Source organism: Wyeomyia smithii, chromosome 2, assembly GCF_029784165.1.
Source record: "Wyeomyia smithii strain HCP4-BCI-WySm-NY-G18 chromosome 2, ASM2978416v1, whole genome shotgun sequence".
Classification (NCBI taxonomy): domain Eukaryota; kingdom Metazoa; phylum Arthropoda; class Insecta; order Diptera; family Culicidae; genus Wyeomyia; species Wyeomyia smithii.
The window spans coordinates 173,039,750-173,056,454 of record NC_073695.1 but is presented as its reverse complement, the minus strand read 5'-3'; the positions used below and the strand labels follow the sequence as shown (position 1 = coordinate 173,056,454).

At 41.1% G+C, this 16,705-nt stretch overlaps 1 protein-coding gene across 2 annotated transcripts; it reads left to right on the top strand.

Moving 5' to 3' along the window:
- The first annotated feature begins 13,904 nt into the window (after window positions 1-13,904).
- On the top strand, window positions 13,905-16,171 carry LOC129721376 (2-(3-amino-3-carboxypropyl)histidine synthase subunit 1). 2 transcript variants are annotated; one of them, XM_055673885.1, is made up of 4 exons: window positions 13,905-13,923; window positions 14,045-14,476; window positions 14,533-15,311; window positions 15,718-16,171. In XM_055673885.1, exons 2-4 carry the CDS (start codon window positions 14,188-14,190, stop codon window positions 16,054-16,056), a joined length of 1,407 nt encoding a protein of 468 aa, XP_055529860.1. In that variant the 5' UTR covers window positions 13,905-13,923; window positions 14,045-14,187; the 3' UTR covers window positions 16,057-16,171. The 2 variants fall into 2 exon arrangements, with proteins under 2 accessions (XP_055529860.1, XP_055529861.1); XM_055673886.1 differs by lacking the exon at window positions 13,905-13,923 and having other exon boundaries at window positions 14,029-14,476.
- The last annotated feature ends 534 nt before the right edge of the window (window positions 16,172-16,705 follow it).

Genomic DNA, 16,705 nt, shown 5'->3' with positions numbered 1-16,705 from the left:
ACGTAGCACCCTTTGGCTATAAAAATGTGTTTCTGGGAAAACTAGCTACATTCATTAGTCGGAAGGTGAACTGGATGGACCGTCCACAACGTTGACAGCAGTAACAGCAGATATCGGCACTCAGCAGTAACAGACCATAGCAGCGGGTCGCACCTATGGCTGCCTTCAAATTAAACAAATCACTTGCCCTGTGGTTGGTCACCACGTCTCAGGCCTCTGCCAGGCTGAACGCCAACGCGAGTGATCGGGCGAGATTTTTGCGGTACCTTCCTAGCCGGCACTTCCTCTAATGGAAAAGTAGGATCATTTTGCTTAGAAGAATATTACTGTCGGTAATATTACAGAGATGCGATCATATCCGATATGGAATTGAACAATTGTTCTTTTGAGGACAAATAAAACACTTAATTTGAAGAGTTAATAGCTTTGGGTACCAGTAGCAGTATGGTAACAACCTCAGCGGTAGGTGCAGCCGGTTCTTCCCTAAGGCCGATGTAATAAGGAAGTAAATGGAAGCGGCACGGCGAAACAGTTCGGGTGTTCTTAGACGCGCGTCATTTTTCGTACGATAGCGGCGGTATTAGCGGTAGATGCATTTGCCAACACTTACTCCAGTAAAGCCGTGTCTAATTTTCAATGCGAAAACACCTTTCTATTGTGTTGGCCGTGCGCATTAGGCTTCTGCCAGGCTAAACGCGATAACCGGCGCGAACCGATACGCCGGCCGTAGGTTAATTTACAGCCGTAAGTAGAGCTGTGTAAAAGTATTCTACTTCAACCTTGCGGTCGTGGCTTTGCACACAACCCTCCTGTGATTTTGTGTTTTCGTCATACGAAAGTAAAATTGAAGTTTTTAGTACCGTCTGCCAGGGTGAGATCGTGCCAAAAAAGGATATGTTTTTGTTCCTTAGCTTGTAATGCACACATTTAGGCAATGAGTGTGATCTAAATCACGCCAGTGCACACTTGAATGTTTAGGTAACGACTGCCGCAAATATGGTTAAGTTATAATAAACTATAATTTTGCTAAAATTAAATGAACTTTGGCCTAATCTCACCCCTTCTATGGGGTGAGATTGTGCCAAAAACAAAAAGTTGAATTTAATACCTGTTAAATAAACAGTAGCGCATCTACGAATAATCCACATGAATAATATGATAAAACAGTGAGTATAGAGACGACCATAAACAACGTGGACTATTAAGGGGCTGTAGGGGGTTGACCAGAAACTACGTTTCATATGAATTATAAAAAAAATGTATGACTGGATCAAATCGATACCTGGAGTTACCAGTTATGAGAACGTGGCGTATTTTTAAAAAAATTCAAACAACAAAACCGTTCTCCAAAATTTAAGCTCTGCATTTTTGCGGTAAGGTCTCCTAAATCCATACGCGATTAAACATTTATTTTAGCATGCAAACATTTTGAGAAAAACGAGTTCAAATTCACCAAAGTACGTATTTTCATGGAAACCTGATTTTCTCAATCTCCCACGGTAGGTTTCAACTTAGCTCCTCAATTTCAAAGCTCTATATTTCTAGAGTAACGTCTTCTGAATCCAAAGATGATTAAAGATTTATTTAGCATGCACAGATTTGGAGAAAATCAAGTTTTCAAAAGAACTCATACTGCAGTGAATTCAAACTCGTTTTTCTCTAAATCTGTGCATACTAGAATAAATTTTCACCATCTTTGAATTCAGAAGACGTTACTCTAGAAACTTAGAGCTTGAAAATTGAAGAGCTAAGTTGAAACCTAATGTGAGAGACTGAGAAAATCGGGTTTCCATGAAAAAACGTACTTTAGAGCAGCAACTATTCCTCTTGAATAAAATTCCAAGTTTTTCCAAATCGGCCGTCCAGTTCTGAGAACGAGCATTTTCAAAAAACAAGTTCCGTCCCGGGTCTTTACGGGTTAAAGAAAATTGACTGTATTAGAATGAAAGGTATTGGGGAGCTCCGTAGCCGCAAGGTTACAGAGTCCGCTTTGATAAGCGGGTGGTCGTGGGTTCAAATCTTAATAGGATCAGGCCATTTGGTTGTCAAAGGACTTTAGCATGGGTTTATTCCCAGGCTCCCCACCACGTACCCTCCCTTCAATTTGGATTCTACAGTACCTCTGTTGACTCTCCTCCTATCAAAAAAAGGCCCTATTATAATAAAACTGGTGTGAGTAACATATGAAAGTTCTCTCCAGGGAATTGTAACTAGGCGATATTGTTAGGATGGACAGTGGCTCGGTATAGTAGAGCAGTAAGCTTGAAACGGAAAGGTAATTACACACAAGCACTGATATGAATGATAAGCGTATCACTTACTTCAATAGTGTTACTGCTAATAATATTAAGTGTGTAAGTGTGCGAGTACAGAAAACACCTGGGCAATATCACAATAGATCTAAGCTCTGGTCGCAGTACTGAGTCCACACAGAAAAAAAAATGAAAGATATTCATCAATGTTGAAGAGAATATTTTGAAGTAGAATACTTCTCTCAGGAAGTTCTGCTACATAGGAACATTAGGAAATGGTAAAACTGAACTGAAAGGCGTGGCCTTTTACGTAGCACCCTTCGGCTATTAAAGAGTGTTTCTGGGAAAACTAGCTACATTCATTAGTCGGAAGGTGAACTGGATGGACCGTCCACAACGTTGTCAGCAGCAGCAGCAGCAGCAGATATCGGCACTCAGCAGTAACAGACCATAGCAGCGGGTCGCGCCTGTGGCTGCCTTCAAAATAAACAAATCACTTGCCCTGTGGCTGGTCACCACGTCTCAGGCCTCTGCCTGAGAACGAACGCCAACGCGAGCGATCGGGCGAGATTTTTGCCGTACATCAGCCGGCACTTCCTCTAATGGAAAAGTTGGATCATTATGTTCAGAAGAATATTACTGTCGGTAATATTACAGAGATGCGATTGCATTATATCCGATATGGAATTGAACAATTGGTCGGCGTGCGACCAGACCGAACCAAGCGCCATTTTTTTGAAAATTGAGTTTTTAACACTAGTGGATGTTAAAATTGATAACCTATATTTCACGAAGGAACGAAATCATTTGAACAGTTTACAATGGTATTATAACAAAATTTCTCTGCAGCAGCTTGCTGGAAGCATACGGGGTGAGTGAACATTGATCGCCGATTACTCGAAATAATGTTTTTGGCGCTTGGTTCGGTCTGGTCGCACGCCGACCAATTGTTCTTCTGAGGACAAATAAAACACTTGATTTGAAGAATTAATAGTTTTGGGTACCAGTAGCAGTATGGTAACAGCCTCAGCGGTAGGTGCAGCCGGTACTTCCATGAGGCCGATGTTATAAGAAAGTAAATGGAAGCGGCACGGCGAAACAGTTCGGGTGTGCTTAGACGCGCGTCATTTTTCGTTGTTGATATTATTCCCCACATGAAACGAGGCGCTTTCGTACGATAGCGGCGGTATTAGCGGTAGATGCGTTTGCCAACACTTACTCCAGTAAAGCCGTGTCTAATTTTCAATGTGAAAACACCTTTCTATTGTGTTGGCCGTGCGCATTAGGCCGTAGGTTAATGTACAGCCGTAAGTAGAGCTGTTTAAAAGTATTCTACTTCAACCTTGCGGTCGTGGCCTTGCACACAACCCTCCTGTGATTTTTTTTCTTCTAAAATAGAGTGCTACAAATAAATAATCAAAATACAGACCCCGTTCGATTTTGCCAAACAAGACATGGCAGAATTTTCCTGTTGCCAAGATAGAACCATGCCAAAAATGAACGATTCTCTTTTCATGACCTTTTTCATAAATATTTCCACCAATAAAATAGTTTTAGTTCCAAGTCGTTTGAGGTGTCGCTTGATGAATTGAAGCTGACGACCTAGATACTTGATATTACTACCCGAGTAATTAGAGGCTACTGCTTAGATCATGATCATTATATTACCGGCATATGTTCCGGTCATATTCCAGGAACCGTTTTACCGATTCCGGTTATCCGCTTCGGCAACATAAAGAACCAAAATACCCTTCTTTGGAACTAAGAAAACTAGGAAATGTGATTAGACATAATCGCTCGTTTTTGGCACATGTGTGCAAAATCGAACCGTGCTAAAAGTAAAACGAGCTCAAATCAAACAGAGCCTCAAAGGGAAATATAAAACTATTGTAGTTCTACGTCAACTATGCGGTCGTATGTTGGATACCACCCTCCTACTATTTTATTTATTCTTCTATTCTGATGTGAATTTTTTCTAATTTTGGTGGCCGATCCACGCGATAGAGGTGGACGTGGCACAGTGTTCGGAAAGGGCTGAAATCAGGGCCAAATTAATAACTCCTGGGGGTTGCTTCCGAGATGAACGATTCCTTCTCGAGTGTTGATCCTGAAACTATTGGGTAATTCAAATTTCGCGCTGTCGCTAATTGCTAAAGGAAGCAAAAAAGAAGGATAATGTCTAAAGATAGTTTGTAGAGAATACTATTTTGAGAAACTCAACACGATATTGCTGTTTTTTACTTGCTTTCTTGCATTAGAGAATGAAGAATAAAGAGCTGTACATTATATTAATCGTATGAAATTGTGTGCATTCGCGTTGATGAATCTGTGTGCAATATAATACCGAACTTGATGTTGAACTCCATACCTATTTATGTCTTTTATAGCTTTTGAATAATTACTCTGCTCCCAGGCAGAGTTTTTGATAAATATGTTATATGTTCAAGGATCATTATGGCACAAGTTCAAAAATATAAAGCCAATCATGATTACTTTGGCGTTTCGAGGATAAATTGGGAATTTTATGTTGTAAATAGTGTTGAAGCACTTTTGTCTAATATTTGGGCTTTGGATTCATGAATGTTGCCAAGTTTTTGAATTTCATAGGAATATTCTCCCGCGTCAACGAAGACAAGGCCAGTGTATATCGTCGTAATACTGGAGACGGCTATCGTGGTATAAAAAGATAATGATTGTGAATGTAGATGATATACTTCCGGATACACTAGGCAATTCAAATATTATTTCGATTCGTTTCGTTATATATAGGCTTCCCTTCAAAATATATAGAAAATTTTGTATTAAATAAAGTAATTTGTTCATTACACCGATGATACAGATAAGAGTGTAAACATACGTGTAAAAATGAAAATGTGTAAAAATATCTAACTGTTACAGTAGTCTGTTACTCATGGCAGCTGTTTAACGCATGGACAAAAACGGTGAAAAAAACCACTTCGTTTAAAAAATCTTTGTTGAAAATTAAAAAAAAAATACCTCACTGTATTTTTTGTTACGAACCATGCACACGTGTGCCTGGCACCAACAGCATCTTCTGTTGTTGGTTTGGTAGAATCTAATACACTTCTGATAATTACTAGACAACACTAGTCCCAACAACAGATTTAGTATTTGTTGGTTTAATACGGTCGAAAAAATAAACAAAAATCAAATATGATATGACGCATTCCTCCCAAGTAAACACCACAAATTTGTGAGTGGTACGAACGACCTTTCGGTTGTACGTCGGTGTAAATCAGAACCACATCTTGTAGCATAACATTCAGCAGAACACTGAAATAAACCACTAACTGGAAGTGGCCCAAACAGCATTTGTACGCTGGTTGGAATCGGTTCAAAATCGGGATGTTGAGCAGTTTTGTGCTCTAGTGAAGTAAACCACACACGCACGTGGTCTGTAGCCGTAGCATTTATTAGTAACTTCGAAATCAACATAACTGCTGGCGCCAAGATGTAGGCTAGCTATTTCGGCACACTTGTCGCAATCCCATCGCATAATTTCTCTCTAAGTGTCAGCCGCTCACAATCCCGTTCAGTCTCACTTAGCGCGATAGTCTCTAAAGAAACCTCTAAGAAAGGTTGGAAAGGGACAGATAGAGCCAATTTAAGATTCCAAAATGAAACAGCCAAAAGAATCGTAGATTTCCGAAGTAACCCGAAGAAGTTGGCGGGACATTACGTATTTCCTGTAAGTCGTACGGAATCACCTTCCCTCATCTGAGGACTTACATTGCTCGTTCATTTCGTCCTAGTCCGCCAAGCATTTCGGAAGTGTCGCGCGTGTGTCTGTTGTCCGCGTTTTTCCTTTGAGTTTCTAATAGTAAGTCATATAATGTGAACGTAGTAGAGTTGTATTAAATTTCTTTATTTTAAATTAGATTTCGAAGTGTCGATAAAGTGTGCAATAGTTTCGCTAAAATACAAAACGTGTGCAAGAAAGTTCAGAATAGGTAAATCTGCACGACGAACGAGAGGAAAGGGACAGCGAAAGGCGCACCGCGCACTGGTTTTTTTCCATTGGACGAAATTCCCGACAGCGCTACATCGTCGCAAGACTCGCGGTATTCCCAAAACCCGCATCATCTTGTGACATCCTGTAGACCGGAGTCCTCCGGTGAGCTAGTGTCCGTTTCAGGTCGAGATATCTCCCTGTAAGCGGACTAAGGAAGCGAGTTTATCCCCGCCGCAGTTCATCCCCCATCGGCGTTTGCCGACCGATCGCACGCCCGTTGCCACATGTGATCGTCATCACCAGCAGCCAGCCGTAGCCAGCAAAGCAACTCACATCATCATCAGCAGCCAGCCGTAGCAGTATCCAGCGAAGCAACCAATAGCAGCAACAACAGCGACCGTCGCAGCAGTCTCGGTGAGTCGTATCGTTCTTTGTATCAAATAAGCCTCCTTAAAGGACGCCCTGTAGATGCTGTAATAGTTTTCCCGACTTAAGTCGGCCGTGACCGGCATGCTAACGCCGTGTCCTGAATTATAGGGTGAGCATAATTTAGCGTGCACGCAAATATAACAGAACCACTTTTATGAACGCCACCTTACCAGATTAGACACCCGGGTGCAAGCATTTGCTTAAGCCGGTGACGTCACTGCAGATTCATTATAAAGCAGCTGATTGAAATATAAAGCACATGGGTCCACGAGCACAGTAGGGAGAAAAAGCACACGAACAATAGAAGATAGGCCTAGAGTTAAGTACATATAGAGCAAAATCATTTCAAATCGCCTGAAATACGCGAAAATTTAATCGATCATTTTTGATTTGAATGAAACTTTGCACACGTATTTGGCTTAGCAAACTGAGCATTTTTCAAAGGGGGAGAGATTTTTTACACCCATGAGTTACATTCTAAAAGGGCGTATGCCTTTTGGCATAGGTTTTATTCGAAGCATTGTAGCCCAGAAACCGTTGGTTGTATAGAAAAACTGTCTGAGAATGAGTTGTAGGGAATTGAAAATGCACCATAAAAAATATACACTGTACAAAAAAAAATTTGTTGACCAAAAAAAATTAAAAATAAACATTAAATTTCAATTTAAAAAAAAAGAGTTGAATTTTTCTTTTATTTTTTTTTAAAGAAACTTGACGTTAATACGCAACTTTAAAAAAAAAGTCCAGGATGGAGAAATGAAAAATATTTTTTTTATGGTAGATTAATTTTTTATGAAAATTCTAATTTAAACATTTTTCAAAATATTTGTATTCTGATGATTTATTTTATGGTGATTTTTTTATGGTGCATTTTCAATTCCCTACTACTCATTCTCAGACAGTTTTTCTATACGACCAACGGTTTCTGGGCTACAATGCTTCGAATAAAACCTATGCCAAAAGGCATACGCCCTTTTAGAATGTAACTCATGGGTGTAAAAAATCGCTCCATCTGTGGAAAATGCTCAGTTTGCTAAGCCAAATACGTGTGCAAAGTTTCATTCAAATCAAAAATGGTCGATATTCGACCATCGGTGATTTGGCGCGATCTTGCTCTATACCAATACAACACACATGAAAGCATGCTAGTAATATAAAATACAAACCTGTCCTTTGTTGTCTCCAATAATCGGTTTGATTAGTTAAACAAATGATGTAATGTGTTTACTGGAAGGATTTAGTACGTTCTAATATGTTCACGTCATTCGTATTCGTGTAGTTCGGTTCGTTGTGTCTTCCGCGTGGCGGAATTTGAATGCCGAGCAAAGCTCATTGTTCGAGATGTTTGCGCCGTCTAGCGGCAAATAGCGACTTTGCCTGTGATGATATCATCAAGGTATGGGTGATTCCTTACCGCAAGCTTTCTATGCGTTTACGTAGGTGTTGAAAATTTCTGCCGGCTGATAGAAGGGTTTTCTACCCGCTTTTGGAGCCTTAAATTTATTAGCCTATCTGGTCCGATCCTGATTCCTTCTCTTTATGGCAACTTTGACTGACCCGTAGGGGAGTCTTACCGGGCAAACATAGCGTGGCGTGCAGTCTCCTAACGGAGTGGCGCTTAAGCTGCACGCTGATTAGGGATCGACCAGGGCCGGCTACAGGTCCCTACAGCATTACTAATGTCTGCTAGTTTAAACCGCTATCAAATATAAATAAACCAAATTTGCATTTCTAATCAGCCGACCGAACGGAGAATAAACCGGTAATATTTCAAAAGCGACGAGTGAATGTATGATCGCATCACTTATCAAGGTGAATCTTGATCCAACTTACCCTTCCCAACTAGCAACACCTCCTTCCCGTGACCTTTGTGGAGATGCAGAGATAAACACGGTCTCCAAATAGCAAGGGTCACACTTACATCCCTACCCTCTTCCTACCTGATTGCAAGGACGTGGCCGGCGTTGTTATTGATCCTTTAAAGTATTGAGTCACTAAAACTTGTACAATGAGAATGGTCGGTGACTCCCAGCCCCATTCAGTTGATTCACTGTGCAATTTTACTGATTCGGATCAATCACGGAGTGCAACCATTGATATGTGCAGTCAGTCAAGCTAAGCTAAGCTTTTCGATGTTAGGTTGTGACTGAATTGAAGCTACATTGGAAGGTAAGCCTCCTTGAGCGCATTTTGCCGACCCTGAAAAAAAGAGTGACGCCGGGCAATCAAAAAGTAACAGGAAAAGGGAAGAAAATGGTGGGTGGTGAAAGGAGGGAAATCAAGAGTTGAAAAACCGCCAAACGATCAGAAGTACCGCAGCGTTCGTGTAAGAAGCAAGTGAGTAGAGATTTAGAAAAAAATATAAAAAAGCTAAGTGAGTACCGAATATCAGCCAAAGAAAGAGTGCATTCAGGTAAAGAATACCACCCCACTTTAGCTATGACGTGCTAATAGTTTATGTCCGAGTAGGACCTTTTTTTCTGTTTTTTCACCAAAACGAATATTTTATTCGTTCGTCGTTCGCTCACTTCACACGAGTCGGCCTAGGTGGTGAAATCCGCCTACGTCTAACCGTAAAGGAGTTCCGGGCAGCGACGAGCCCGCGGAATCCTCGGACAACTGGCCCTGATAATAAGGAGGACCCTTCTCGGTGGCGCCAATACGGTCTCGTCCGTGGCCCATCGATTGAGTCCAAGAAGGAAGACGCTGTAGAACCTGCTTCCCCGCCAAACCACGCATCCGCCATTGCGATTTTGTCGTTCGCTCACTTCACACGAGTCGGCCTAGGTGGTGAAATCCGCCTACGTCTAACCGTAAAGGAGTTCCGGGCAGCGACGAGCCCGCGGAATCCTCGGACAACTGGCCCTGATAGTAAAGGAGGACCCTTCTCGGTGGCGCCAATACGGTCTCGTCCGTGGCCCATCGATTGAGTCAAAGAAGGAAGACGCTGTAGAACCTGCTTCCCCGCCAAACCACGCATCCGCCATTGCGATTTTGGTCATCATACTAGAGCAGCGTAAAACAGCAACGAGTTTTCCCCCTCCCCCGCAACCAGCAACGCAGCATCGCAGCAACAGCAACGCAGCCCAGCAGAACCAGAACCCTTCGAAGTAGCCGGTACGTACCGTGAGAAGAAGAGTGATCCGCTAGCGCCACCCCCCCCCCCCCCACACACGCACCCCCTTAGATACGTAATTAAACAAAGTAAAGATTAAATGAACAGTTTTTCCATTTAAGGTCAAAAGAAACCTCCTAGGAATCCAATAGTTTTTTGCACAACTTTTCGCGCGTAGTCCCTCCGATTACCCCGCAGCAAGCCGACCCGGTGATCCAAGATCCACGGTCTCTTGCTCGGTGAGCTTTCTCGGGAGCACTATCTGCCCAAATAGTCATAGTGATATCGACAAAAGAGAAACTTATTACAAATATGTTCCCGAATATCTGTCAGAATCATGAGATCCATGAATGAGAGCATTTCCAGTTTCCATGCCTCGAAACCTGAACCTACCAAAATTATGTTATTCTTGTCTCATTACATAATAATTGACGTTAAGCATCTAAATACCAACATATTAAAAGCAACGATACTTCGAAATAAATATTTTGACGATGATGTCCCTATTTCGATAATATAAACCATTTCAAATGATTTCGTACCGTCCTTCCTTTTCGACAAAGCTCTTGGAGCGCAATGATGCCGAAGTGGCGGGGTTCTAGCTTATCCAGCAGAATCCAAATCGTCGTACTTATTTCGTCGGCTAGGTCATTGCCGGTTTTCCCGGTTCATATTCAATTCATGATTGATGTATGTAGTATATTGATTTTAACATGCTCCTTTACTAGGACTGCGTTGCCTAGTCAACCGACGGAGTCGCAGTTTCGGGTGCATTTTCCCTGGTGACCACGAATGTCAATTTCAGTAGGCAGACTTTTGCTATATGCGATAAGGAGGCTTATATGGGGGAAAATCTAAAAACCTTGAATTTTCCCATATCTACCCTGGTGACCACGAATGTCAATTGGGCCGAACAACTCAATATTTTCCAACATGCCTAGGGTCCTAGTCAACATCTACAATCGATTAGATTTCCCTATCAGTAGGCAGACTTTTGCTATATGCGATAAGGGGGAGGCTTATATGGGGAAAAATCGAAAAATCTAGAATTTTCCCATATCTACCCTGGTGACCACGAATGTCAATTGGGCCGAACAACTCAATATTTTCCAACATGCCTAGGGTCCTAGTCAACATCTCCAATCGATTAGATTTCCCTATCAGTAGGCAGACTTTTGTCATATGCGAAAAGGAGGCTTATATGGGGAAAAATCGAAAAATCTTGAATTTTCCCATATCTACCCTGGTGACCAGGAATGTCAATTGGGCCGAACAACTCAATATTTTTCAACATGCCTAGGTTCCTAGTCAACATCTCCAATCGATCAGATTTCCCATATCTACCCTGGTGACCAGGAATGTCAATTGGGCCGAACAACTCAATATTTTCCAACATGCCTAGGGTCCTAGTCAACATCTCCAATCGATTAGATTTCCCTATCAGTAGGCAGACTTTTGTCATATGCGAAAAGGAGGCTTATATGGGGAAAAATCGAAAAATCTTGAATTTTCCCATATCTACCCTGGTGACCAGGAATGTCAATTGGGCCGAACAACTCAATATTTTTCAACATGCCTAGGGTCCTAGTCAACATCTCCAATCGATTAGATTTCCCTATCAGTAGGCAGACTTTTGTCATATGCGATAAGGAAGCTTATATGGGGAAAAATCGAAAAATCTTGAATTTTCCCATATCTACTCTGGTGACCAGGAATGTCAATTGGGCCGAACAACCCAATGTTTTGCAACATGCCTAGGGTCCTAGTCAACATCTCCAATCGATAAGATTTCCCTATCAGTAGGCAGACTTTTGTCATATGCGATAAGGAGGCTTATATGGGGAAAATCGAAAAATCTTGAATTTTCCCATATCTACCCTGGTGACCAGGAATGTCAATTGGGCCGAACAACTCAATATTTTCCAACATGCCTAGGGTCCTAGTCAACATCTCCAATCGATAAGATTTCCCTATCAGTAGGCAGACTTTTGTTATATGCGATAAGGAGGCTTATTAGGGAAAATCGAAAAATCTTGAATTTTCCCATATCTACCCTGGTGACCAGGAATGCCAATTGGGCCGAACAACTCAATATTTTCCAACATGCCTAGGGTCCTAGTCAACATCTCCAATCGATTAGATTTCCCTATCAGTAGGCAGACTTTTGTCATATGCGATAAGGAGGCTTATATGGGGAAAAATCGAAAATTCTTGAATTTTCCCATATCTACCCTGGTGACCAGGAATGTCAATTGGGCCGAACAACTCAATATTTTTCAACATGCCTAGGGTCCTAGTCAACATCTCCAATCGATTAGATTTCTCTATCAGTAGGTAGACTTTTGTCATATGCGATAAGGAGGCTTATATGGGGAAAAATCGAAAAATCTTGAATTTTTCCATATCTACCCTGGTGACCAGGAATGTCAATTGGGCCGAACAACTCAATATTTTCCAACATGCCTAGGGTCCTAGTCAACATCTCCAATCGATTAGATTTCCCTATCAGTAGGTAGACTTTTGCTATATGCGATAAGGGGGAGGCTTATATGGGGAAAAATCGAAAAATCTTGAATTTTCCCATATCTACCCTGGTGACCAGGAATGTCAATTGGGCCGAACAACTCAATATTTTCCAATATGCCTAGGGTCCTAGTCAACATCTCCAATCGATTAGATTTCGCTATCAGTAGGCAGACTTTTGCTATATGCGATAAGGGGGAGGCTTATATGGGGAAAAATCGAAAAATCTTGAATTTTCCCATATCTACCCTGGTGACCAGGAATGCCAATTGGGCCGAACAACTCAATATTTTCCAATATGCCTAGGGTCCTAGTCAACATCTCCAATCGATTAGATTTCCCTATCAGTAGGCAGACTTTTGCTATATGCGATAAGGGGGAGGCTTATATGGGGAAAAATCGAAAAATCTTGAATTTTCCCATATCTACCCTGGTGACCAGGAATGTCAATTGGGCCGAACAACTCAATATTTTCCAACTTGCCTAGGGTCCTAGTCAACATCTCCAATCGATTAGATTTCCCTATCAGTAGGCAGACTTTTGCTATATGCGATAAGGGGGAGGCTTATATGGGGAAAAATCGAAAAACCTTGAATTTTCCCTTATCTACCCTGGTGACCAGGAATGTCAATTGGGCCGAACAACTCAATATTTCCCAACATGCCTAGGGTCCTAGTCAACATCTCCAATCGATTAGATTTCCCTATCAGTAGGTAGACTTTTGCTATATGCGATAAGGGGGAGGCTTATATGGGGAAAAATCGAAAAATCTTGAATTTTCCCATATCTACCCTGGTGACCAGGAATGTCAATTGGGCCGAACAGCTCAATATTTTCCAATATGCCTAGGGTCCTAGTCAACATCTCCAATCGATTAGAATTCGCTATCAGTAGGCAGACTTTTGCTATATGCGATAAGGGGGAGGCTTATATGGGGAAAAATCGAAAAAACTTGAATTTTCCCATATCTACCCTGGTGACCAGGAATGCCAAATGGGCCGAACAACTCAATATTTTCCAATATGCCTAGGGTCCTAGTCAACATCTCTAATCGATTAGATTTCCCTATCAGTAGGTAGACTTTTGCTATATGCGATAAGGGGGAGGCTTATATGGGGAAAAATCGAAAAATCTTGAATTTTTCCATATCTACCCTGGTGACCAGGAATGTCAATTGGGCCGAACAACTCAATATTTTGCAACATTTCTTGGATTCTACTGACATTTCCAATTCATTATATTGCTCTATCTTGCGTATTAATTAGTTGTTAAGTTTGATCTCTTATCAATTTTGTTGGTTTAATTCACATTTTTAGTTTCAGTGCTGCCCACCATTAGCGCTGCATTCTATGCTTTCTTCTGTTGAAATATTTCGTTTTTGTTGGCTTTGTTCCGGAGGGTAAAATCACGCAGCATATATGAATCCGGATTTAAACCAACAAAACCAGCTACCCAACAAAATGAAATATTTCACGATTTTGTTGGGTACGTTTCTTGTTGGGCGAATTCACACAAGTATCCCGAATAGGCTGTTAAGCATGTTGTTATGGTTATTGATTATGCGGGCAGTGTGAGCGTATTTTGGTTTTTGGTGTGACAAAAATTTTACTTTGCTTTGAGTCTATTGAGAGGTAAAATGCGCAATATTTTGTTAGTGTGTAAACTATTACTCTATTTTTATTCTTTTCCTTTGTTTGAAGTTGTCAATTTTCAACTGTTTGTTTTTTTTTACATCGTACACATTACTGTCAGTCGGTCATTACTCGTGTGTGGTTGGTCACGTAGCATATCGTCTGCGGTTTCCCAGTGTTAGGAAAGTGTATCAAGGAATCAACGCGATCGACTGATAAATACCTTTGTTGATATATTCACCACCAGCTGTAGATGTTAAGGTTATGAAGATTAGCTACCAAGAATCAACAATATCGGATATGGCTGCTGTGGATATTCAGACACCTGTAATTGTTGCATCGGATGTGAAGATAGTTAAAGCTAAACCAGTGAGGAAGGTATTCAAAGGTACAACCAGGGTGATAAATAAAATTCCACCAGCATTGCTCAATGACCCAGAGCTCAATGCAGCTATCAGTGTGCTTCCAGCAAATTATAACTTTGAGTTTCACAAAACAATTTGGCGAATTCGGGAAATGAAGGCAAAACGAGTGGCACTGCAATTGCCAGAAGGTCAGTGAATGTTTTAGTCAAGTGAATGGCAATATTAAATATTCCTTATTTTTAAGGTTTATTGATGTTCTCTCTAGTGATAAGCGATATCATCGAAAGGTTTACTGACGCGGACACAATCGTCATGGGAGATGTTACGTATGGTGCTTGTTGTGTCGACGATTATACGGCCAAGGCGCTAGGCGCCGAACTTTTAGTACACTACGGACACAGTTGCCTAATACCAGTCGATCAAACAGTTGGGATAAAAGTTCTATACGTTTTTGTCGACGTTAAAATAGATGCTCTACACTTTATTGAAAGTGTAAAGGTTAATTTTCCAAAGGAACGCAAACTAGCTCTGGTCAGCACTATACAATTTGTAGCAACATTACATGCTGTTGCAAAGGAACTTCGTGATTTGCATTACGATGTTATGATACCACAGTTCAAACCTTTAAGTCCAGGAGAAGTTTTAGGCTGTACAGCTCCGCGGATTACCGATGAACGAGCGCTGATCTATTTGGGCGATGGTCGATTTCATCTGGAAGCAGCGATGATTTCTAATCCTATGCTAGCCGCATATAAGTATGATCCTTACGAGAAAAAGTTTACCAAGGAATATTACGATCATGCCGAAATGCGAAAAAATAGGAAACAAGCGATTGATGTCGGGCGGAATGCGCAGAAGTTTGGATTGATTCTAGGAACGCTAGGTCGGCAAGGTTCTACCAAGGTTATGGCGCATTTGCAGAAGAGATTAAAATACCACAACCGTCAAGCGGTGATTATACTGCTTTCGGAGATTTTCCCTAGCAAGCTGGAATTGTTCAAGGATGTTGATGCTTTTGTTCAGGTAATGTACTGCCGCTATCCGCAAAACAGTCCTATGTAAAAGTCCTATGTTTTCTTGTTTTTTCTCTACAAGAGTAGGCATTAAAATCGAGATTGTGGGAATCAAACCATACTTTTTTGATGACTTTTCTTTAAGAAACATGCCAAAATTGACCCATTTTCGCAAAATTTACATAGGACTCGCAACTTTTACATAGGCTATTATGCGAACAGCGGCAGTGTATTTATATCTGTTAAACAGAATAGAGTGTTCGATAACTCACCGGTTACTTTACGAGAACTAATTTAATTTTTGTGTCTTCTATTTTCATAAATTGTTTTCTATTTTCATAAATTACGTACACTGCTTGCCTGTTCACTGGTTACTTTTTTCTAATTAAACATTTTCTATATGTGCTCCATGGCAGGTCGCTTGTCCACGGCTTTCTATAGATTGGGGGACAGCATTTCCAAAGCCATTACTGACACCGTACGAACTCTCTGTTGCCCTCGGAGATGCTCAGTGGAAACTGGACAACGATCATGGCTTGTTGAGCAACAGCATAAAAGAACCAGAATCTCTAAAGGAGAATAGCTTATCGGCGACACATACGTTAAGTGAAGCGTATCCAATGGATTTCTATGCCAACAAAAGCCTTGGTGAATGGACCCCAAATCATAAACCGTTGGATATCTGCGAGAATTCATTAGATGGGGGATGCTGTGGTAGATGTACAGAAGAAAAAAATAAATCTAAAGTAATATAGGTGCTTGGGGGATGACATATTGAGGTTTAAGGCGTGCTTAGTTTATTATTAGTGCAGTTTTATTCAGTGTGGATTATTATGCTAAAACAATAAACTGGTTCCTACCGGACAACTTGCTTGAAATTCGTTCATAATAGAAATCTAGTAGTGTCACATGTGTTATGTGTCTTCATAGTACACGCACAGACTAACAGACATAACACTTCGAACAAATTTTCAATAAAATCATCGGAATCATCCAGTACTTTACGTTAGTAACACTAGCACCATCTGCTGTCGTGTTCGCGCTGCGTCTCGCATTTTGACAACAGCGCCAGCGTTACTGCATGTGTCAAATTGGGAACTACAGAATATGCATGACAGCGCTACGGACGACGTTGTCGCGCGATGACTGTTATTCGGTTGAAGATTTGAAATGAACGTTTTTTGTGGCGAAGGAGCTGGGTTCCAGTGTTACGTCTGTTAGTCTGTGGTACACGTGACACTTATTTTATAAATGGCATCATTGTTCTCGAATTGAAACATAGGTGTGTCAAAGGAACCTGTGGTCTAAAGTTGATCTTGTATTATTTCATCATAGTGCTTGAGGTTTTTCGTAGTTTTCACCTAAAGGAAATATATTTAAAATAAACTAATCTGAGCAAGCCTA

What these genes read in the sequence shown, in the direction of transcription:
- LOC129721376 (XM_055673885.1), top strand. Translation starts at nt 14,188, where the DNA reads ATGAAGATTAGCTACCAAGAATCAACAATATCGGATATGGCTGCTGTG. An exon ending in GGCACTGCAATTGCCAGAAG is followed by an intron (nt 14,477 to 14,532) that starts GTCAGTGAATGT and finishes CTTATTTTTAAG; the next exon opens with GTTTATTGATGTTCTCTCTA. An exon ending in ATGTTGATGCTTTTGTTCAG is followed by an intron (nt 15,312 to 15,717) that starts GTAATGTACTGC and finishes GCTCCATGGCAG; the next exon opens with GTCGCTTGTCCACGGCTTTC.